This window comes from Corylus avellana, chromosome 10, assembly GCF_965113065.1.
Source record: "Corylus avellana chromosome 10, dhCorAvel1.hap1.2, whole genome shotgun sequence".
In the NCBI taxonomy this organism is placed as follows: Eukaryota; Viridiplantae; Streptophyta; class Magnoliopsida; order Fagales; family Betulaceae; genus Corylus; species Corylus avellana.
In genome coordinates, this window is record NC_142499.1 from 19528769 (window position 1) to 19552803 (window position 24035).

Here is a 24035-nt window from a genome sequence, read left to right on the forward strand (position 1 = left end):
ACCTACAAAGTGTACCTAAACAAGCAGAAAAAACAACAAAAACAAATACAGAAAGAAACAAAAACAACTAGGGACCAAAGGAGGGAGAAGAGGTGGGGAGGAAGGGAAAGGAAAAAAAATCACCTAAAGAGCTAGGGGCATCAGCTCGCTAAGCAAAAGAGGGCAATGAGAAGGAAGGGAGGGGGCAGAAGAGGGAGAGGGGAGGAGGGCGGAGGGCCGGAGGGAAATGTTCTCCCCCTCCGACGGCTGCTAAAGATGAAACCCTAGCAAAGAGGGGAGGGGGCTAGAGAAAGAACTCGAGGGGTTTTTTTTTTTTTTTTTTTCCATATTCTAATTATGTCTATTCCATATGTTGTTATTTTAATAACAGAATGTAAGCCGGATCCATGACGAAGAGATAGGGGCTATTGGGATCATCGCCCACCAAAAATTTGCCCCCTCCCTCCAAAGTTCTTGCAAAAAATAAAAGATTTTTAAGCCTAAATTCCAAAATTTCTATGGGTTTGCCCCTCTTCCCCTAAAGATTTCCAAATATATAAATAGCAACAAATAATTAAGATTCATTACTGCTTTTGGATTTGTTATATATATATATATATTAATGCTAAAACTAGAATTTTTTTTCTTCTTTTTATCCCACAAAAAATAATGTAACTTTTTAAAATCTAATAATAATCATTTTAAATTTAATAGTAATTTTAAAAATCACATCATTTTGTAAGGATAAAATAAGGATAAAAATCCACTTCTAGCATTACCCCTAATGCTATTATAATTTTGATCAAATTTTACTCGATCTTTTCCATCTTTTAATTTTGTTTGACTGACTGTTTTACCAGTTTTGATCCATGCAAACAATCTTTCATCAAATTTTTTGATGGTTAGTTTTACACTTCCAATCACCTAATGCATATAGCATTTTTACATAAATTTCTTTACTCGAACTCTTTGAGATGTCACGTGCTTATTCCTCAGGATATTGCTCAAAATGGACCCGGACTCGCTCAAGTTCTTTTGATCTAGAGAGGAGCCTGTTCCTTATAATATGAGAGTAAAATTGTAATTTTATTTTTTTGTTTGAATAAATTAGCCCTCATGTTATAAAGAAGCGTCTCCTCTCCCGTCTAAAAGAACCGAAAATGATCCTAATCCCATGGCCAAGTGTTTTAGTCAAATTTCTCTTAGCATTGAAGGTCATTAAATTTTAGTGGTTGAGCAATTAATCGAATGGTTATCTCTTTTGTTATTCTAGATCCTTCTTGCATAATGATATTATTTTGATTAAGACTACTCTTTGCATTGATTTATTTATTTATGTCAAACACTTAAAAAAAAAAAAAATTCAATTAAAACACATCTCGTCAATTGGTGTGAAGAATAACATTACTATATTATTTTAATCTAATTTTGGATAATGTGTTGTATTTGTACATGAAGCGAGCTGAACTTGTCACGCATCCCCAATTACTAATGTGACACCTCCAACTTGTGTTTTGTGCACAGATAGTATAACACATGATACAAGCCTTTATTTCGCTTGACAACACTTTTTAAATTGTGATTTTTTGCTTTTTGGTTATGAAATGCATAAATGTAAAAGTAATTTTTAGTGTTATTGTTAATGTTTTTTTTTACAAAGCTATTCTAAAATAATAATGTTAGAAACTATATTTTATCTCACAACTATTTTAAAGTGCTAAGTGGCAATCCCGACCAACACTTGAATAAGTTATTGTTAAAAAAAATTAATAATTAGTTAAAACTATCACATCAGTACTGATTCCAGACATAAAATAAAAAATGTAACATATAGTATTTCTCATCCTAAGAAGCATTGCCATACGAGTTCTAGTTTTCTATACACCTTGTCATCTAGGAAATATAATGATTAAAAACAATTCTAGTGTTTTGATTCGGTATGTATCTCACTATCTCAGCAATGATACACTCACGCATTTATTTCATATGAATAATAGTCAAATTATATATTAAATATTAGACACGATTAACACGACACGGCAACCATGGATTTATGATTACATGTTGCTTATGAATAGACGTTCTACACCTGTAATCTCTTATAATAAAATGATTAAACAAAGTCGTATTCCTCCTACTTTTACTGCATCAAATTCGCAACAAATTTGGCGTATATTTCATCAATGATGTAATCTCTTTCATATGAATACCGGTCAAGTTAAACCTGGTCTTATATATATATTATTTTAAATGTGAGAAATGTGAGAAATTACACTTCCATTTCACACTATCTCACCATGTAGACTTGACAGTTTTAATCATATATATATATTTTTTTTAACAAAAAATGATCTAAGAACTGATTGGCACGATTAGGGCTGTAATCGAGCCGAACCGAGTTGAGCTTTAGGATTTCAAGACTGGCTCATTTATGAAGATGCTTATTTGAGCCGAGTTATGAAATGTTGTTCAAGCTCGGCTCATTTAAAATTCGGGCAAGCTCGAATTCGTTGAGAATACTATTCGAACCGGACCGGACTCAACTCGAGCTGGGCTGGACTCAATTCGAGCTCGAACTAAGCTATTAAATTCTTTAATGTATGATCAGAGCAGAGTTCAAACTCGAATTTTAAAAGAACCCCTAAACCTTTATCTATAATATAAATATAAATATTAAGTAATTTATATTACACATATTACTTAATTACTAACATATATATATATATATATATATATATATATATATATATATAAACGAGCTAATGAGTCGGACAAACAAACTGGTTGAGCTTTAAACGAGCTGAGCTCGTAATCCCTTATCGAGTTTTCTTGAATGAGCTGAGTATGTATCATTTATTAATCGAGCGAGTTTTTATAGTAACAAGCGAAATTGTACAGTATCAAAGCTCAAGTTCAAATCAAGTTAAACTGAGCGAGTTGTTGAACAGACTGGTTTATTTACAGCCCAAGGCACGATCATATTAACATGGTGAGATAATCCTTTGATTTTTCTTTTTCTTTTTTCTTTTAATAAGGGTTTATTTAAAGTCAGATTAACAGTATCATGTCAGTATCGTGAGATTGTCGTGTGGGTTACACATTCTTTAAAAATTGACAAGGATTAGCATGACACTCCAACCCTCCATTCTTTGATTGATTTTGACTATGACTCCAATGAAAAGGATCTCCAATAAAAGAGGAGTTAACACTAAGTTGTAGCCAAATGAAAAGGACGATTTTTGGGATAAATAATTAATCACAAAGAAGCGCCTACATCAATATGGACAATGAGATTGGGAATGGGGATGCTAAGACATGAATTCTTCTGTAACAATTAGGCTGTCACAGAAGTCTCCACTGCAACATTGCCAGAGTAAGCAGCAACTTCTGATTTCCTGTCAGCCTCCCACAGCTCCGGTATTGCTTCCCTAATGTTGTGAATGCTTTCTAACGCGTAATCTGCACCTTTAACTCTCAGGGAAGTGCCAATCTGCAGTAGTAGAAGAGCCACAATAGGATATCCATGCCTTAGTTTTAGCAACCAATGATCCATTTTTCATATGGTACAAAATATTCCAATAACTTACCAAGACAGTCTGAAGACCCACACGTTTTCCAGCTTGTATGTTTCGGACACTATCCTCAAAGAACAACTGAAAGAGCAAGAACATAAATGGTAAACAGAAAGAAAATCAAAAGTTGATACTAGGCCTTTGTTTGTTAACATGTTTTGAATGGTGTTTTTTTTTTTTAATTTGAAAAAGAGTTATGATGTGACATAAAAGTTAAACCGTTATTGTAATTTTTGGGGTGTTTTGTGTTTGAATTGTTTGTTAATGTTTTTGTTTTGAGAAGAAAAAACAAAAGACAGAATCTGCTTACAGTTCTCTGAGGATCTATGTTGGCTACTTTGAGAGCCTGTTCTATGGCTGCTTCTGATGGTTTGCAGACAATGGGTGACTTTGGCAACCCTAAACCGACGATAGGCTGAGCAAAATGCCCAATGATGTCAAATATTTCAGGGCTACTGCCATTGTTGGTAGCAGCAAAAGTGCGTGACCCCGCAAACTCAATGTCATCTTCATCATCAGAAACAGTGCTCTTGTGAGTTGGATTGAGGGTCTCAAAGCAGACAATCCCCTCAAAACAGTCTTCCAATCCAAGCTTGCTAAGCACTTTGGCAGCATGGACCTTGTCTGCGTTTGTGAAGATCTATTTGCAGAACAGAAAGAAAGAGCATAAGAACACACTCATCACACCATGGCCTTTAGCACCATCCATTTGATAAAAATCAGTTACTTACAACTCTACGGTAAGGCAGATTCAGCAAAAGACTTCTCAAAACGGGGTCGGGTTTCAAGTTCTCATACGGTAATCTCCCATGAACAAAACTGTTGCACATGAAAGTGAAAGGTCAATACCTTTAATTGAAGGCACACCAGCATAGTGAAATAGATGAACAGAGAGGAAATTCCATACCTGTGGTATTCATCATAGTCAAAGTCATAGCCAATTGCCTGCAAAGGACAATCATATGAAATATCATTTAGTTATGTGCTCCCATTTTACCAGCAAAACAAATAAATAAGTAAATAAGTCAAAACCATACCCTAAGACCAGCCATTGTTGTTCCATAGTTTTTGTACAGAAGGTTGCATAAGTCATGGATTTTGCTCTTATCTATGCCAAGCTTTTCGACCATATAATCTACAACAAGGGCATCATCCATAAATACATATAAGAACTGCAGAATTGGCTGCATAATAGAGAAATCTAAGGCATTAACAACCACAGGAACTTACCTTCTATATTCGTGCGGCATGATGTGGCAAGACCGGAACTAAGAGGATACAGAGTATCATCCAGATCTGCAAGGTCCAAACATATAGTTAGAATCATTCCCTGAGACAATTCAGATCAGCAAGCGAAATGTGTTGAAAAAAATGGCTTACCAAACAGAAGGCAGTCATATTTGGGCCTCTGACCTTGCATGTATAGGTCCTCGAACACCATTTTGTTCAGAAACCTTTAAGCAAAGAACGAAAATATGTGAACACTAAGCTCCACGATAACTTAAACCCACCAAAGTTTATATGCATATTTATTTTGAGTCTCAAACGACAATCTTTCATGGATTCCAAATAATTAAAGCACCTATTGACTCAGATTACCAACATAGGAAGAAAGAAAGAGGTTCTATTTTAGAATAAGGCTTTTTTCAGTTTCTGAATGGACAATTTACAACCACTACTAGATATTGAATCAAGAACAGGTGGACCAGGGACTTTATGAGGTTGGGAAACCCAAATAAACACGTAAAAGCTCAAAAGTTTCCATTATTAGACAACTAGCTGGCAACAGATTTTAACTCCGCCTAACAAAGACAAAGGCATATGAGGATCATCAGAGTTCTTTAATCAAAGTTCATGTGATTTAGAAAACCCTTTCCACAGTGTGTTATAACTTTAAGAATCAAATACCACTCAAAAGATACAAACTTTTCCAGCCTAACTAAAAGGGGATTATTATACATTGAATAATAGAAAAACTTCACCACTTTCATCTGCGAGACTCCATTGGCGTGATGTATGTAGAACAAAAATAGAAAGTATAGAAATTTAAGAAAAATAATTTGAACAAAACATGGCTATCAATGCATAAATCACAATATCACTTTCAAGCCTCAAAATTAACAAAAGAAAAAGAATTGAATACATTGAGTGGGTTAAAAGGGGTTCATTTATAAAGCAAATAAAAAAATAAACCTTTTGACTTCTCAATTTGAGACATAAACCAACAACAGCGAAAGTCGAAAGCTTTGGTATTGGAAGAGTTACACAAAAAACATAAAACTCTCAAACCAAAAGTACACACACACACACACAAAAAAAAAAAACTTGAGTCTGAATTCAGGAGAAGACAACATTTTCTAGACAAACCATTCATTGCTAAAGAATTCAAAGAACCCAAAAACTGAACCCAACACACCAAATAAAATAAGCAGTAATCGAACCCCAAACACCCAGAACACCAAAATGGATAAGCTTCGAAGCATTATCATAATGGAAACTGAAATGCTAGAGGAAACCAAAAATGCAAGAAAAGAAAAACGTAAGGGAGCCAAAAGAAGGACTTACCAAACTGGAAATGGGCAAAGAAAGAAAAAAAGGTAAAGTGGGTATATTTGTGAGAGAAATGCAAAGAGCAGGTGCACAATGAAGGAGGAAGAGGGGGGAGGAGGAAGAGGGGGAGAGGTGGGGTTTAAATAGGCACAAACCGTTGCCTCTCGTCAAGGCCTCTTTGGTTTAAAATTAATAAATTTAGATAGTTGCATTAAACACGTTTAATTAATTCAAAACAAAAATGATTAAGAAAACGACCGGAAGGCAACAGGAAGGTCACTGTTTTCAAAGGGCCAGAAGTAAAATCCCGTGTACTTTTGTGAACAATTCCAATTTTGCCCGGCCAAACCACCTCGTTAGTCTAAAATCCGAAGGTCCCAGATTTTTGTTTTCTGGCCTTAACGCAATTGTCCGGTCCATCTTTTCTTTCATTATTCCGGAACTACCCCTCTAGGGGTTGGCTCCTAAAATTGGGCACGACCAAATTGATTAGTATTAGAAGTATACGTATTTGGAATTAAGCATGAAGGGATTAGAGGAGGTATATGCGTGTGGGTGTGGTGTACATCCATCGAATAATATGGGGTTGAGTGAGAAAATGGAGGAGTCTGTTTGAAAGATAAAGTTGGGCTCCCTTTGATGGTTATGGAGATTTTTTAGTAATTTTATTTTGTCAAAAGTGCTAATAATTTGAGTAGTATATATGAGACAGTTCATATAAATATAAGATCCATCCGCGGTATAATTCAAAATTTATTCGGCTAGGCGGGTGCTGCCTCATAATATACTGCTCAAAACACTAGCAATTAGGCTTTTTTATTTGGACATAAAACAGTTTTAGGAAAAAAGTTTTTCTTATTTTTTGGTGTTTTATACGACTAAAAATATTGGTCAAGCTAAAAATGTTTTTCGGTTGAAATGGAAAAAACTTCAATTAAGCGGCGTAAAATGGCTTCTTTTTTTTTTTTTTTTTTTCATTTCCGTAAATTATTTTTCAAATTTGAACCTTTTATTTTGGGGAATGTTAGGTGTTATTTTGGTTCGTAGGTGGATATTATTTTCTAAAACATGGTGAGAAAAATAAGGGTCGGTTAATATCCACTTAAGACAAAGAGAACATATAGCATTTCCCTTTTATTTTTGACCCATAGTATCCCGAGAAATGCTAGGGGTTAATATTTTCTCTATATTTTACCCATTTTATCTTACAAATTAACCATTATATTTGTGGACTTATGTGGACTCCACATAAGTCAATGTTAAACTTCACAAATCTAATGGTTGATCTATAGAATTTGTAGGAGAATATACGCAAAATATGAAAAACTTATTAATCCCTAACATTTTTCTAGTATCTGGTACACACTCTCTCTCAGTTCATTCTCTTCTACCGTATTGCTACTTGTCGCCGTCGCTATTATTGATTTTTCGTACCGTTCTCTTCTACCGTATTGCTATTTGTCGCCGTCGCTGTTATTGATTTTTCGTACCGTTCTCTTCTACCGTATTGCTACTTGTCGCCGTCGCTGTTATTGATTTTTCGTACCGTTCTCTTTTACCGTATTGCTACTTGTCGTTGTCACTGTCATTGATTTTTCATACGAGATAAAAATTGAAAAATATTTTGATTTTTTTTTTTTTTGAAAAACAATTTAGTTTTATTTTACATCATCAAAAAAAAAAAAAAAAAAAAAATCTCAATTTCAATCCGAATTGAATGGATAGGGCCGGGGAAAGCTAGTTGCTTTTGATTGCATACCGAACCAAACCACACACCTGGACACTTCTGGACACATGGTACATCTAGGTGGAGATCTAGCATGATTTTTTAGTGCTTTAAAGGACAAAAAACAGCATTAATGCACCCTCACAGGGATGGCTTTGTGGGTGTTTGATTGAGCAAGACAACAAATAAACAAATAAACAAATAAAAATAAGACTCGAATGATTGAACTTAGGAACGTGTCAACATTGAATTTGCTTTTAGAATACTTTACAACCAATTTGCAAACCCTAAAATAATTAGAAAAGAAAAAAAAAAATGGAAGCCTAAAAAGATCTCTTATTATCAATCCATAATAAAGTTGTTAACTTATGTGTTTGTACATCCCCTTTTTCTTTTGAAGTTCAGAATCATATGAGTTTGCCTTCTTTTTCTTTGCCATGACTCTTTGTTTTCGCTTTGTATTCTTTTGGGTTGTGTGTTTGAATCATTTTCTTACCAACTAAAGGAATATACTACCAAGCTTATAAAATTTGAGGACTATTGATTTTATTATAATTTTTGTATAAATTTACGTGACGGTTCTTTTGAGTGCCACGTGAGGCTATATGAGTAAAAAAATAAGCAACAAGAGTTGAAAAGTAAATTTAATTATTTAGTGACTAACTTATCAAGTGCCATGTAAACTACTGTATCAATTCGTAGAGGACTTATATATGGTAAAGGAAAAAGAACGGGCTACAAATTTTTTACTACAACCCCTCTACAAAAATACCATGTGAATTACTACATTAGTGTCAAAAATTTGATGAAAATTACTATGGAATGATTTGTTCACGTTAGGGTGGAAATCTAGAAGGAGTTGCACATTTTCTCTTTGCAATCTCTATAGAAATTATTCCTTTTCATGGAGTTAATAAAGTGCGGGGACGACTACATTATTATGGTGTGATCATATAAAAACTAATTAAGCTCTGAAACTTAGCTAAATACATTTTCGCTATCAGCTTTATTTGAGTTGTCCAGTTACTCTGTATAGCAATCTACAAATAAGTGAAACTTCCAGAATCTGAAATAGTATATATATATATATATATGAGAGGTGCTGCTATACAGTAAAGGCAAAAACTCATGTTTCTGTCTTCCATTAAAATGTTACCACCTCAAATTATCTCAACTTACAAAATAAACTTGGTTGTACCCGATTATACCCCAAACAACAAAAGGTTAGAAAATTGACTGAACCCAAAAACTTTCTCAAGCTTCACATTCGCTGCCCAGCTCCGCCAAGCCCACGCAAAAGCCAAGGAGGAGATGGGGTGGCCGACCAACCACCCCTAGGCCACGGGGTGGCCGAGTGGCCCACCCCAGGCCATTTAGGGTGGCCAGCGAGCCACCCCAGATGGCCACGGGGTGGCCGCGCATGCACGCCATGGCCTGGGGTGGCTCATCGGCCACCCCAACTGGATTTGGGGTGGCTCGTCGGCCACTCCAGTCGTGGTTCTCGCCATGACCCGTCTCAAAACTCGTCTGAAATCGTCGTGACTCGCTTGAAACTATCGTGACCCGCCTCAAAACTCGATTTTAATGCCTTAAAATTCGTTTCTAATGCCTCAAAACTTGTTTTTTTGATTCAAAACTAAAACCTAGAGGTAGAAAGTGAACCCTTTAGAGATTTTATCACCCTAAAGGCCGAAAAAATGAGGTCCGACACCGGAGAAACAGCCGGACCCATGGGTCTGGTCATGACCCGCCTCACGGGTTAATTGGTTTTCAGTTGTGAGGATGAGGTTAGATTGTTTTAATCAGGTGTATTCAACAACATTTTTTTAACTTGTTATAAGATGAAGTGTCACTCAATTAATGGTTGGCAGAAAATGGGGTTTTTACGCCCTGACTGAATTGAAGATATTCCCTATATATATACTTCTAGAACAATCACATTGGCTAAATAAATATTTAGCTAAAGTTCAGCTAAAAATTATATATATATATATTTTTTAGCTACTCACTTTTTTAAAACACCTATACTTGATTAAAAGTTTATAGTTAAAATGCAAAGCCGAATGTGAATGCTCTAATCAAAATAGCTATTTTATTGAGCCCAATGTAAATGCTATATATATATATATATATATTTTAAATGGCTAATATTAAAAAATAAAAAAATTGGTGCATATATATATATATAGAGAGAGAGACATCATCGATCTGAAGATGTGATGACTTGTTGGCCAGATCACACACAGTGTTGAATCTCCGTTGGTGTAGCTTTCCTAATCGACCAACCCCCACTGACGAAGCTAGGAGGTCCAATTATATTCAAAAACTAATTTAAAATAATAATTGTAGGCAGGAATACGATAAAACAAAGGTCATCTTCACAGCCAGCCACCCAAGCCCCCCTACCCCCACTCCCATAGTCAGGTAGTTGAAATAATTGAGAGAAAGAGTTAGAAATGGCGCTTTCCAACCCCCCACCCCACCACCTCCTCCTCAAACGTTTATTTTTCAAATGCGTAACTCTGTTTCCTATGTAATTAAGAATGAATGAATCCATTCAACGAGAAAGAAAGAACGAAAGAATGAGTAAACAAAGGGTCTTATTCTTTCGGAGTTTTTTTTTTTAAAAAAAAAAAAAAAAAAAAAATTTTTTACAGGGGATTGAACAATAATAAGTACATCCCAACAACACAACCCAAACAATAAATACAAGTACAAACATACAGAAAAAAATTTTAAAAAAAAAACAGCAGACAATGGTTTCATTCATGATTCTAAAAAAATCATAAAATGAGCCGAACTTTTTTAAGGGTCGCAAAAGGCAATAACAAATGGCAAAAGAACTCAATAAAGAGCCCCGATCGGTAAAGGCAACAACCATAGTGAAATGGTTGTTGCAGGAAATATACTGCCAAAAACCAGAATGGAGTTGTTGATGAAGAACGAACACCAGCTACGAAAGTGTTGTTGCCTTGCAGAAGTTTTGGTAGGGTTAAAGCTACCCCTTTTTTTGCTTTTGTTTTGGTGTTTAAATCGCTTTTTGCGACTCTCATTGAGAGAATCAAGTCATTTTATTACTCATCTTTTACTGTTTGCTTGTATTTCTTGCACCGTAATTTTTTTGTTGGATCTGTTGTTGTAGTGCCCACCTTAAATAAAAGAAGAAAAAAAAAAAAGGGTCTCTATCGTTTTCCTTTTGCCATATCTACTTCTCTTGTACTTTTGCTCTATACTATAATCTTCGGCCTCCAATTATTTCCTCCCATCCCACAACATTGAATAATGGACGACCGAGCTGTGCCGTGGTCTACGTTAGGTTAGTTAGTCATTTTCAGTCTAATTGTGGCATCACTGGCTCCAATTATATGTTTCTGTTTTGTGTTCCTAGCTAGCCTGTTTGTGTTTCTTATATATATATATATAGAGAGAGAGAGAGAGAGAGAGAGAGAGAGAGAGAGACGCACGAGAGACGCACACACCATTAACTAAGAAATATAACAATCTGCAACATTTGAAACGCTTGTCATGCACATATATTTTATTGATTTCTCATGGAAGCCATGGCGGTATATTATATACTTGATTGCATTGGCAACTAATAGTGTTCATATGCAGTTTTCCATGTTCAACTATTCATAATATTTTTGACTATTGTATGTAAGGGGTGGCAAATTCGCGTTTATAGGTCGGGTTCATATTGTGTCAAGCATTATGTATATTATCATATATATGGGTTAATTTGAACTTGATCCATTTAATTAAACGAGTCATATCTTTTAACTATAACACAACCTATTTAAATAAACAGGTGATACCATATAGAAAGAACGCATTGTATTGGAATTGTATTGTTTTTGCCTTTTTTTGTACTCCTTTTGCCTTTAAAACTACTTTTTGTGGTCCCTTTGAGAAGACCGGGCTAATTATTTGGCATATTTCTTACTTTTTTACTGTTACCTGCACTGGTAATTTTTGTGTTTGGATCTGTTGTAGGGGAGCCAACCCCTTTTGGTATTTTGATCACTTGTGATCCTTTTCCTAATTGATTGTAAAAAAAAAAAAAAAAAAACATAGGTATATATAGTAATAGGGTTATAGCCGTATATGATGAGTTAATTGCTTTGTACGTATTTGAATTTGAACGAGATGGTGGATGAGATGTAGTGGGTTGAAAGATTTTGGTAGCTAAATTGTGATTGCTCATGACTCATCAGATATGTTAGGACACGATGATAAGGATAAGATTATGGTGAAATAGATTGGGTTGGAATAAACTTAGGATTAGATTATTTAATATTAGAATTAGAGGTTATTTGAATTTGATTGTTCGAACCTAAGGTTTTATCACTTTAGGTATTTTCTGCTTATATTTCTATTTAAAGGCCATTTTGTTATTAATGATAAATCAGATAAAGAATGACAAATTGTGATATATTTTTTCGTCTTGGGTGGAGTATTGTGGTGTTTTCACACCCTAAGTTGAAAAAAATAAGATTATATATCTGATCGGGGTTATGTAATTCACTCTTGAGTTAAGTGAGTTGACCTAAAACTAACCCTTTTATTAATCCTATCTAATTGGGTTGACCCAAATTTTATTTTATTAAACCCTAACCTATTAATTCCACGCTAAATTCGTGTCAAGTTGTATAAAATATTAGCGATATTAGTAACTTTAATGAAATTGGATCTTTAATATGTACGAACATTATTAATAAGTTACCTTAATGTATTGTAATGTTAGTAGGCATTTCATAATTTTGGGCATGTAAATCATCATTATTAGAGTGTTGGTAGGAGTATTATAAGTTTTTACTATAAAGAGTGGTGTTCTTAAAGGGTAACTTAATCGGCCGGGAATCACGCTTCATAAAGCGGATGTCTCTAGTTTGACAGCAATATGGCGAGAAGAATAGTAAATTTCTTATTATTTTATTATAAATTTATTATAAATGGAGTTATTATATAAATTTGTTAAAAAAAAAAAATTATAATAAAAGCAACAGTAATCTAATATTCGCTGTACCTCACACTTTCTTTTTTCTTACTTTGCTAAGTGTTAGGCTGGAAAGAGAAGAGGAAAAAGGAAGAACTAAACAGACGCAATTTGTCCTTTTCCATATATTCAAGCATTGACTAAAAAAATAATAATAATAAAAAAAGGTTATTCGGATATTTGTTGTATATACCTTTCACTTGAATCATTAATTTTAAAATAAAAATAAAAATAAATGCAGTAATGTGAACAGCAATATATATAGTGAGAGGAATATCCAAGGCGTGGGCAAATAATTTTATCCTTTAGAGTATATATGAATATTTTGAATTTTGTGTTATATCTTAAACTAGTTTACTATTCTGAATTTTGTCAAGTTCAGCTTTTATATAGATATTTGATTAAATAAAGATCAATTAAACATGAAAAAAACCCGATAGAAAAGGACAATCCCACTTATTTTAATTCACTAATCATGGTTAAAGAGAAGTATCATCAACAAATTAAAAAGTTCGTTTGGTTTAACATAATATCAAATGTATTTATTGTTAACGAAGTAGATGAGAAACGTGTTCCAAAAAAGTTTATATATATCATTCTCTTTTAAATTATTTGTGCGTGTTTATATCTATCTATCTATTTAGACTTTTATTTATATATAGTTTTTTCTTTATGTAAAACTTATTTAGCATTCAAGTTTTGTCAACTTTACCTCTTATCTAAGATATAAAAATTAACTCTTTGATTAAACAAAGATGAACTAAATGTGAAAACCCAGCAGAAAAGGACAACTCCTCTAATTTAATCCACTAATCATGGACCAAAAGGGGGTGGTTAGTGGCCTCAAAGTAATCCTCAGGTGGTTAGGTAAACATTAGGATATGAATTTGACTCCCACAACAAAAATCTCTGTGCTTAATTAATGTAAATTGTATTGGGTCTCATTGATATCCTAATGTGACTAAGTCAGGTTATAGCTTAATCGGACTTGAAGGAACTTGCGGTTTTCATCGTTTAAGCTCTTCTTGTCATTAATTCTTAGTAGACAGGTGCTACTATGGTCACTCTAGATAGAATAACCATTCTGGTCGCTCTTTTTTTAAAATTTTTGCTTAGAAAAAAGAATCCACCATGAAGTATGATTCACAACTTTGAAAGTTGGTTTAACATAATATTAAATGTGTTGTAGAATGCAGACCAGAGGACATGCTCCCAGGGTTTTCACCAATCCAAGATACGCAATCCCTCCCCTCCCCTTATTTTTCTCCTTGCTTGCCACTCAAAACACATAATGACTTCAAATTCGGTACAACTAGAAACCTCCACAAATGATATGAAATAAATTACTGGTTTTGAAGGTTATCTTCATCTGTTTGCCTTCCAACAAGGAGGCCAATAATGCTAGGATTAATGGGCATGGGGCATTGCGCTTGGCTTTTACTCTCCAAAGCAATTATCATCGCTCCAGAATGATTTCCAGCGCACCGATCGATTCCCATTATCAATCTCCTGCCTAAAAAAATGGAAGTCCCATCAGGCCACCATCATTGTTCATAAATAACTTGTCATATATGGAGTCAGCTTCCATCCAATTTTAGTGTTCTTAAAAGAAATGCAGCTTTGGCCTCTTGTAATGAATTGCAAATTGCAATGGATAATCTGCTTTAGACTTTAAAAAAAAAAAAAAAAAAAAAAAAAAGGGACAGTAAACTAGCCTGGCACATCATTTACATAGATCCGTGTGGTCAGATTCAATGACCCAACAACTATTTGGAGATGTGGCTTGTAAAATCCACTGTGCCACGTCCTGACCTAAACTTCATTTGCAGCCTTCCGTGAGGAAGAGGATATATTATCATTATCAGGGAGATATAAATGGGTAAGTTGTACATTTGAACGCCACGAATTACATTATCAGGTTGACGAAGTATGGATTTTGTTGTGTTCTGCAGAAAATCACAGCCTTTAAGCCCTTTTGTCCGATAAGACCCTTATGGAATATTAAGGCACACCACACATTTGCTTCAATAATATTAATTAAAATCTCATTCTGAGCGGTCCATGTGAATTTAATGAATGCACTCGCCACTTGGAAATTGGTAGTGACATTTAAAATGGGGCTCACAAACATGAATTATGTTATGTGACACTAGAGAGCAACAAAAGCCCATGTGGGCAGTGCTCATCCAGTATTAGAGGAGAAGGCAACAAAAGTCAACAGAATTTAGGCATCACAGGTTCCTTTCACACAGACGCTGGAATAGGAGTCCACCTTGTGTATACAATATAGAACGAGTCACCATCCAAAATTCAGGAATAGGATATATATATATATAAACATCTTTTAAAAAAAATTAAATAATATGAAATCATGTAAATCGTTTCAAATCCTAATCATGTAGATTTGAAATGGAGAGAATTATTGTACCCAAATTCATAGGCTGTACGTTGTAACACTTTGCCCTTTGCTTTGCTAGGCGTCTTCAGAAGCCGTCATGATTGAGAAAAAGCTTAAACCTTTACAAAGAGCAGACAGAAGTTACCTACTTCAGAACAAAATATGGAGGAAAGGGGGCACTTCCACAAGTTCAATGGCTAGATACTAGACCTTCATAAAGAGCAGGCCGGAAGCTCAGAGCCTGCACATCCAGCAGGGTAGATCATATCAGCTACATCCATAACTCTAATAATAGGACAGCAATTCAAAGATTAAAAGCAGCATTCCAGATCGGAGACATTTTAATTCCATTGAAGAAGATTTTTTTACAAGTTAGTTCAAATACAGGAGATGGCTAATGAATAAATTAGCTTCAACAAAATTTTATTTATACAACCATAAACCTTGCCAACACTATGCAGGCACAACATCTGGTTCCAAGGGTGATGACTTCCCATCCTCCACTGTCCCACCCTCTGTGCTCTTTTTAGTCTCTTTCTCTTCTTCTTGGAACCCTTGCTTAAACCTATCATAATTTGTGGGCTCACTTGACTTGAATGGACGCTCTCCCAATACCCGGACCAAGTCATCTTGATGAAGGACCTCCTTTTCGAGCAACAACTCTGCAATCTGCGCCACATGCTCCTTGTGCTCCTCTATCAGCTGAACAGTGCGGTCATAGGCCTTCGCCACCCATTCCCTAACTTCACTATCTATAATTGCACCAGTCTTGCTGCTGTAGGGCTTGGTCATCTCAAATGCATCCTCCCTTTGAGGAAAGGAAAGAAGACCCACCTTGTCGCTGAAACCATAGACTGCAACTTGGGCATAGGTCATCTTGGTCACTTTCTCCAAGTCATTCTGGGCTCCAGTTGAGATCTTCCCCACCAAAACCTGATTGAAGGAAACAAAGAGTTCCACATTTAATTGACTCTATCAGAAGTCTATCCATCATGGCCAAACATAACATAGTTTTCTAGGCTCAAGGAGCAAGCAAATCAAGCAGACTAGCATGAGCCCCCATTAAACTGCTTCTCTCTTTAGTGATGAAAAACCCAGAATTTTGGCTCAAGATTTGAAGCACTTCAAATGCTCTTAGATGGTAAATAGTTCCCCAAAATTGTATTATACCATGTGGACTTAAAACACTTAACACCTATAAGAAATGTTGTGACAATCATGAAATTTCTGACCTCCCTGTTTGAGTACCATTTACAAGCTATCCACAAAAATGGACAATATATACACATCAATTAAGGAAAAGAAAGGCTGTTTCCTTCCCTCCCTTCTGCAAGGAACAATTTGCGCGAAAAAACATGTAATATCTTCACATGAGAAAGTGAGGGGTCAGGTATTTACATTGTCTAATGTTCAGATGTAAAACTCAAGGCCCGAGTCTTCGGTATCATGATCCATCATCATCTGACTGGTAAACTAATTGTAAAAGAATATCCATTTAAGACCAAATAATTATTTGTATCTACAGACTATTCAAATAATCAACACGTTGAGAGAAAGAGGGAAGAGGGTGGAAGAGAGAGCAGCTCTGAGGTCAATGGTTAGGGAATAGTCATGATAACAACTTTGTGCTAGTGATTTCATCCACTTTCTACACACAAATATGAACTTGTATGCTCTGTTTATTGTTAAGATGTCACTGGGAAAGAGGAGGTTAGAATATTACATAATTTCAGCATTTGAAGTTCACATTCCTTAGAGCGTCTAAGCAATGAAAATGATCATCATCCATCAATGTATAAAAGCCATAAGAAATGAATCACAATAACAAAAATTATTTAGTGAGAAAGAATGGAGTACATTATGTGCAGCCGATCACATGATCAATGAATTATGAACATCACAGTCCAAACCTGCACCTCATGGCTCATTTTATTGTCCATTGAAGAGTTGAAGCTAAACCCACTTTGAAAATCTCAATTAAGAGATTTTTTTTTTTTTGGTTAAATGTATAAGCACTTTCATAATAGATCAATATTTCCACTTCTAAACAAGTCCATAACTTCCAAGGGTGCGGCGCACGGGACTAGGGTTTACTCTACAGGGGTGGGTCCAAAGGGCCCTACCTTGGAAAGGTTCTCCGACATCAAAAAAAAAAAAAAAAAAACAAGTCCATATTAACACATCCAGCAAAATGTGGAAAGAAGGGAAAGAGGAACAGTAAAATTACCTGCTCAGCAGCTCGACCACCAAGGGTCATGCAAGTCATATCAAAGAGCTGCTCTTTGGTCATTAATAGATTTTCATTGGGAACATACTGAGCAAACCCCAGTGCTGCAGTACCACGAGGAACAATAGTGACTTTAAGCAAGGGTTCCGCATGTTCCAAGAACCAACCAGCAACAGCATGACCTGACTCATGGTAAGCAACAGTACGCCGCTCTAGTTTGCTTATTACCTGTGGAAAGAAACAAGTAATGGTTTACATGTCTTGATACATGAACTTAGGAATGGCTCTATTGTTAGAGGTTCAGATCCGTCTTCAAATTAATGATGATGCCATCACCACTCAAAAGTCGATCACCAAATTAACTGATACCGTAAGCAGTTAACAGAATTATTCTATATTCAAAAATTCATGCAAACTGTCTTTTAGTGCTCGACTGTTACTCTCCAAAAATTCCAACACTGGGAGAGACAGACTCATAGAGAGACAAATGTACCGTCTCATTTACATATAAGTAAACATCAAACAACCAACTTATTGACGGGTGGAAAACACTAGCGTTCAGGACTATAGGTTAGTGTTGGTTCAATAAAAACTTTCCTTTTTTCAGCCTAAATAGCAAAAGTCAATAGAAATGACGTCTTTTCATCCTTGGCATCTAATTTCCAAATCTGACAAAATATATAAACCAATCATGAATAAAAGGTTTTCTTTTTGAACTTTTAAAATCTAACTCTTTCTACAGTATAGAGTTTGTAAAAAATGTACAAGAAACCACCATCATTTATAGGTCATAGTTTGGCCAGTGGACGCCATTTAATTGATCCTAACATATATGATTGTCACAAAATCATATGCATAAATTTAAAGAAGATGAGTGGAACAAAGAGATAGAGGCTATGTTTGTTAGTGTATTTAGGTAAGTGTTTTTTTGTTTGAAAAAATGTTTTGATATGGAAAATAATTTCTATAAGGACTTGGCATAAATTAGGTCATTTGTGCCCTCCAATAAAGAGGGGACACATCAGCCTATCACACCAAATGACCATAACAAAAAAACACAAGATTACACCCTTTTTCTCCATTCAATCGGCAAGAACCCCCGTTTTCTCTGTTCAATCGGCAAGAACCCCCGACACTGCCCAGCCCACCAAGCCACTGCCCAGCTACTGAACACTGCCTAACACCGACTATTCCTCCTCCGCTTCCACTAACGGTAATTTCATAAAGTTTTTTGTCTTTCTCCATCTTCTGCGACCAAAAACCCTTTTCCCCCATCGATGAAAAACTGAAATTTTCATCTCACAACAACGCCAAAACCCAATACCCAAATCATCAAAATCCATGGCTTATTCAGACATTGTGTGGGAGAAAGCCATCTAACCATGAAGAAATCCTCTCCAGATTAGTCTCTCCATTGGTTTATTCATCTCATCCAAGAAAGCGTTGTTTGCCAAGTTAAACAAACCTCAACTAAACATGTGTTCCTCTTCAGATTGTTTTGTCCATGGACTAGATCATCGAAGAGATTCAAAGTGAGGCAAGAGATCCAAAGTGTACGAAACAATCTGGAGGCAAGATCAAATTCCCCTTGCGTTGCCAATTGAATGGGAAAAGGGGGTTCTTGCCAATTGAAATGGAGAAAAAGGGGTTTTGATCATGTGTTTTCGTATTATTGTCATTTGGTGTGATAGGCTGATGTGTCCGCTCTCTATTGGAGGGCACAAAGGACCTGGTTTGCGCCAGGTCCTTATAAAAGTTATTCTCTTTGATGTGACATAGTGAGTAGTGTTTTTAAAGTTTTTTTTTGTGGGGTCCACATTTAAGAATTTTTTTTTTTTGTAGGTTACACCTGCTTATTTTGTGAAAACACAAACAAATGATTTTTCTCCTAAATTTTATTATTATTAATATTATTTTTAAAAAGAAAGAGAGTAGCCATGTGGCCAACGGAAGGGAGGGGTGGGTGCATAGCCACCCCAACCAGGACAGTGGTGGCCACACAACCACCACAATCTGGTTGAGGTGGCGGTGCAACCATCCCTACCTAGCCTATTATGGTGGTTGTGCGGCCACCCTTAACCTATTGTGGTAGCCACGTGCCACCTATAACCAGGAAAGAGATGGTCATGCGACCACCCCTCTTCTCTGCTAAGGGTGGCCACAAGGACAGTCTTTTTTCTTTTTTAGTTTTTTTTTATTTTTAAAATAATAAGTTAGCGCTTATTAATGTTTTCACTTTTTAAACTCAAAAATTAAGCAGTTGATTTGTCAAAATATTCCTACAAGAAAATGTGAAAATTTTTCTCCTAAGTGTTTTGTGTTTTTTGATTGTTTGTTAAGGTTTTTGAAAGGGAAAAAAAAAAAAGTCTCTTTTTGTATCTGGAAAACACTTTGAGAATATGTTAACAAACATTGCCCTAGTCTCCTTTCATTTAATATCAAAATCTCTATAGACTTCAAATTACCAGAAAGGAGTTTTTATTGGTAAATTATAATTATGATTTCAGGTTCTAAGGCTTTTATGAGTCAAAGATTAGGGGCTTAATAAAGCAACACGTTCTTCAAAACAATTAGCTTTACTGAGTAACAGTTTAAAGGAGAAATATTTTCTTACATATAAACTAATAATGAAATTGAATAGTTTGAAATATAGCTCTAGAGATTAGTGAAAAATTCAAACCCAGAGCCAACTGTTCTTTCATACAGAGTACATCAATCATACCAAGTATATGCAAACAACAATAGTACGGAGTTCTAAATAAAGAAGTGCATGACTGAGATAAAGTGTACCTTGTTCTTCTTCTCCAAACCACCTATAACCCTGTCGATAGCTGCCTCAAAATGTTCCATAGTGATCACTGCACTCTCATTCCTTGCAGCAATCAAAGCAGCTTCATTACAAACATTTGCAATGTCTGCTCCAGCAAATCCAGGAGTAAGAGCAGCAAGTCTTTGAGAGTAAAACGATGGCTCATGATCCAGTTTTAGCTTCTTCAGGTAAATTTCAAAAATCTGACTACGACCTTTGATGTCAGGTTTATCAAGAGTAATTTGACGATCAAACCGACCAGGCCTCAACAGGGCTTTGTCTAAAATGTCAGGCCTATTTGTGCCAGCAAGTACAACAACTCCTGAAGTGGTTCCAAAACCATCCATTTCTACAAGCAATTGATTGAGGGTACTTTCACGCTCATCATTGCCACCTGAGAAACCTCCACGCCCCCTAGCCCGACCAATTGCATCTATCTCATCAATAAATATTATACTGGGTGCACATTGTCTTGCCTCTTGAAATAAGCTTCTAACCCTTGAAGGTCCAACACCAACAAACATTTCCATAAAATCTGACCCAGATATAGATAAAAAAGGGACACCAGATTCACCAGCAGTTGCCTTTGCAAGAAGTGTCTTCCCAGTGCCAGGAGGGCCGACAAGAAGCGCACCTTTTGGAATCTTTGCTCCTAACTCTTCATATTTCTTTGGATTCTTGAGGAAGTGAACAAACTCCATGATTTCCTGCTTTGCCTCATCACAACCAGCTACATCTTTAAAATATATCTGTACACCATACAAGACATCAAAAGGGATGGTCATGCTGATTAACCCTCTTGAATTTCATTTTGCTATGATCATGCCAAAAAAAAAAGGATAAAGCAGTATGATAACACAGAGTAGAGTAGTGAAACCAGGATAACCTTGTTTTTTGCATTCTTGTCCATTTTTGTTATGTGAGCTTTTCCTATGTTGAATATTCCACGGCCACCTTTTCCACCAGTACCACCAACACCAAGTCCACCTTGCATTCTTCGCCCCATGAACCAAATGAATCCTAAAAGCAATGCTGTTGGTGCAAACCTCAACAATTCTTGGTACCAATTCATTTGACTTACATATGTTACAGGAACATAATCATGAGGGTCAATCCCTAATGCTTCCTGTGCTTCCTCCAGCTTCTCCTCAAAAGATTCAACACTTCCAATGTTAAAATAGTATTTATACTGGCTTGCATTTCCTGTTGCAGGGGCACCATTGACAGGGCCCTGGATAGCATCATCATTGGTCTCATTTTTAACACGTGGTGAGCTCCTCACATACACTTTTGCAACTGATTTGTTTTCAACAACAATGCGATCCACCAGACCAGGTTCAAGTAGCTTGTTCTTGAACTCTTGGAAACTAATCTGAGGAATACATCAATCAGTTAAAAAAAAGTTTTAAGAACACAACAATGAAATGCAATCAAATACGCAACAGAAGCTATTAGAACTTATCCATATTTATGGGGGTAGGGACCAACAATATTCAAGAAAATAAAATTTTTATCTTGATCCAATAAAAAAAGATTACAATATTCAAGACCACAAAGTTTAAAAGAGTTTACTCATTTCATGCTGCAATAAAGACTAATTATTAATCAGTAATATGCAGAAGCTGGAACCCAAATGTATAGCAACATCATCATACCAAGGTGAAAATGGTGCAATACTAGTTATTAACAGCCACAAGAAGGATGGATGGAGGCATCAACACCCCAAGTGTTACAAAGTGCAAAGAAGTTAATGCAATATAAATTGCCGATTACTATCGCAATCTATTTGAAATATGGCAAGTCACCAAAGGCAATGACTTAGACCACCTACATATCTATTAGAAACCAAAAAACCGACTGAAAGAGTGCTGAAAAACAATGACCTGCTTCTGATCATGAGGACCGACAAAAATTGGCGAAAATATAAAGGCAAGGAACAGTAATGGAGCAATTAAATTTTGGAACTGCTTCACCAAGTTCTCCTGGGAATTCTCATGATCACCAGAATTCGAGTCCCCTGGAATAGTACAAAAAATATGAACATAATAAGACTACAAATGACACTTTAGCATCCGAAAAAAAAAAAAAGAAGACCAGAAGCAAATAGAGAACATGCTGCTGTAAATCCAACGAACAATGAAAACGCAGCTGTAGCACAAAGTAATGACTACTATGAGGCTGTACATTGAATTGTCAGTCTTAACATCATATTTAGCTACCAATGGTGTCATCTATAGGATAATACCCACTGCACAGCTTCAGTTCGTCACATGAAGTAGCCATTTATGTATAAATAAAAAAAATTTTGATTAGTTGTAGCCAAAAATCACTCATGCACCCTGGAAGATGATTGCTGGAAAATTTTAGTACTATTAAAAAAAATATTTAATGACCGTCTTGGGTCACCGTAAACTACAGGACTCCAGTTGATATTAGCCTCCAACATAAATCTTCAACTTCTTCTCTATGAATAATCACCTCTCAAAAGTCGACAGCATAAAATACATATATATATAACCATAAATACAAACAACCAAAGAAAATGCACATTATAATTGATCCATTTTCAACAAAAATTAACATATCACACAAAGCACTAGAACTAACAAAAACGTACCTTTCGACTCAGATTTCTGCTCATTCGCTTTGGGAATTTCCTTCTTGTCCTTCGGGTAGTAATTCTCATAGTCTACATTGACCAAATACACACACACACACACACACACACACACAAAAGTTAAAGCATTACAAACGATTAAACCGAACCAACAAAGAAAAAAAGAAAAAACAGATTGAAAACAAAACCCTCATTATCCACTTACTCTTCTTCTTGGGCGCCTGGCTCGATAAAAAGCGCCGAACCCTAGGGTATGCGAGGACGGAGCTGAAATTCGACAAGTGCGAATTCGCAACGGGCTGCTTTCCAGCTCCAACAGATGTGACATAGCCCCTCACAAGCCCTAGCCCACCATCGGCGCGTGAGAAGCACGCATTGCCGGTCGAGGGCAAGAGCGATTCACTCGCTAACACAGCCCTCTCGGCATAGTTACTGGAAATTACATTCTGCACAGCCAAACATAAAATAAATTCAATTATTCATCTGAAAATATATAAAAAAAAAAAAAAGAAGAAGAAGGAATGAATAAGGTGTTACTCTTTGGAAAGAGGAGCGAACCGAGCGAAACAGAGAGCGTCCAATTCTTGAGAAAATCATTGCGTCGTCGATCGGGACATGAATTGGTTGATGCTTGTGAAGCGCGCGAGAGAGTATTGAAGCTGTTTGGTTGCTGAGAAAATTTCTGGGAGCCCCGGATATTGAAATATTGATGGGTTTGTTGTGAGGGAACTGAAACGGGGAGAATAGAAAAAGAACATTTGATGGTTAACAGATATTAGAGACCGCCTTGTTTTCAATGTCTTGACTCAGATTACGCAAGTACCCTTGCAATGAAAGTAGATTTGGCCCATTTCTGTGGGTTAGTTTCGTTTATCCTTTGCTGGTATGCTAAAATTGCTTTAACATGGGTTTCTTCTTTCTTGGCCCGCTTCGTTTCTCAGTACAGCCCAGTTTCATTTGGATCTTACATGTAAGTATTTGAACCCATTAGAGCATTCTTAATGGATGAGCAAGGTAAGCTAGAAAACTCATTTTTGTTAGGGGTAAAAAAGGTGTTACAGTTAACCATTATTAGTTAAATCCGCTAATCTCAACCGCCTAGGCAGTTAGTAAAATCGAATTTCAGCCCTATTTTTGTTATTTTAGATAGCCACTTCCCAA

The 24035-nt window shown here is 35.9% G+C and overlaps 2 protein-coding genes across 5 annotated transcripts; both read right to left on the minus strand.

The window, feature by feature from the left end:
• Positions 1-3192: 3192 nt before the first annotated feature.
• On the minus strand, positions 3193-6240 carry LOC132191793 (Haloacid dehalogenase-like hydrolase (HAD) superfamily protein). Its single transcript, XM_059606892.2, has 9 exons — positions 6117-6240; positions 4932-5005; positions 4782-4847; positions 4589-4686; positions 4459-4496; positions 4283-4370; positions 3862-4191; positions 3567-3632; positions 3193-3469 (listed from the first exon to the last, which is right to left on the minus strand). The coding sequence occupies exons 2-9, from the start codon at positions 4990-4992 to the stop codon at positions 3314-3316; spliced, it is 903 nt and encodes a 300-aa protein (XP_059462875.2). The 5' UTR covers positions 4993-5005; positions 6117-6240; the 3' UTR covers positions 3193-3313.
• Positions 6241-15136: 8896 nt separating this feature from the next.
• On the minus strand, positions 15137-23615 carry LOC132191592 (ATP-dependent zinc metalloprotease FTSH 8, mitochondrial). Of its 4 annotated transcripts, XM_059606680.2 has the most exons (9): positions 23412-23615; positions 23080-23320; positions 22875-22946; positions 22141-22274; positions 21144-21629; positions 20239-21006; positions 17449-17676; positions 15665-16154; positions 15137-15462 (listed from the first exon to the last, which is right to left on the minus strand). In XM_059606680.2, exons 1-8 carry the CDS (start codon positions 23469-23471, stop codon positions 15675-15677), a joined length of 2469 nt encoding a protein of 822 aa, XP_059462663.2. In that variant the 5' UTR covers positions 23472-23615; the 3' UTR covers positions 15137-15462; positions 15665-15674. The 4 variants fall into 4 exon arrangements, with proteins under 4 accessions (XP_059462663.2, XP_059462665.2, XP_059462664.2 ...); XM_059606682.2 differs by lacking the exon at positions 15137-15462 and having other exon boundaries at positions 15541-16154; positions 23433-23615; XM_059606681.2 differs by lacking the exon at positions 15137-15462 and having other exon boundaries at positions 15541-16154.
• Between the last annotated feature and the right edge of the window lie 420 nt (positions 23616-24035).

Coding starts and splice junctions, on each gene's coding strand:
- LOC132191592 (XM_059606680.2), bottom strand. CDS start 23,471: ATGATTTTCTCAAGAATTGGACGCTCTCTGTTTCGCTCGGTTCGCTCC. Junction 22,275..22,874: donor GCAGAAATCTGAGTCGAAAG/GTACGTTTTTGT, acceptor GTACTATTCCAG/GGGACTCGAATTCTGGTGAT. Junction 21,007..21,143: donor ACAAGAATGCAAAAAACAAG/GTTATCCTGGTT, acceptor TATGGTGTACAG/ATATATTTTAAAGATGTAGC.
- LOC132191793 (XM_059606892.2), bottom strand. CDS start 4,992: ATGGTGTTCGAGGACCTATACATGCAAGGTCAGAGGCCCAAATATGAC. Junction 4,371..4,458: donor GACTATGATGAATACCACAG/GTATGGAATTTC, acceptor CATGTGCAACAG/TTTTGTTCATGGGAGATTAC. Junction 3,470..3,566: donor TGGGTCTTCAGACTGTCTTG/GTAAGTTATTGG, acceptor CTACTACTGCAG/ATTGGCACTTCCCTGAGAGT.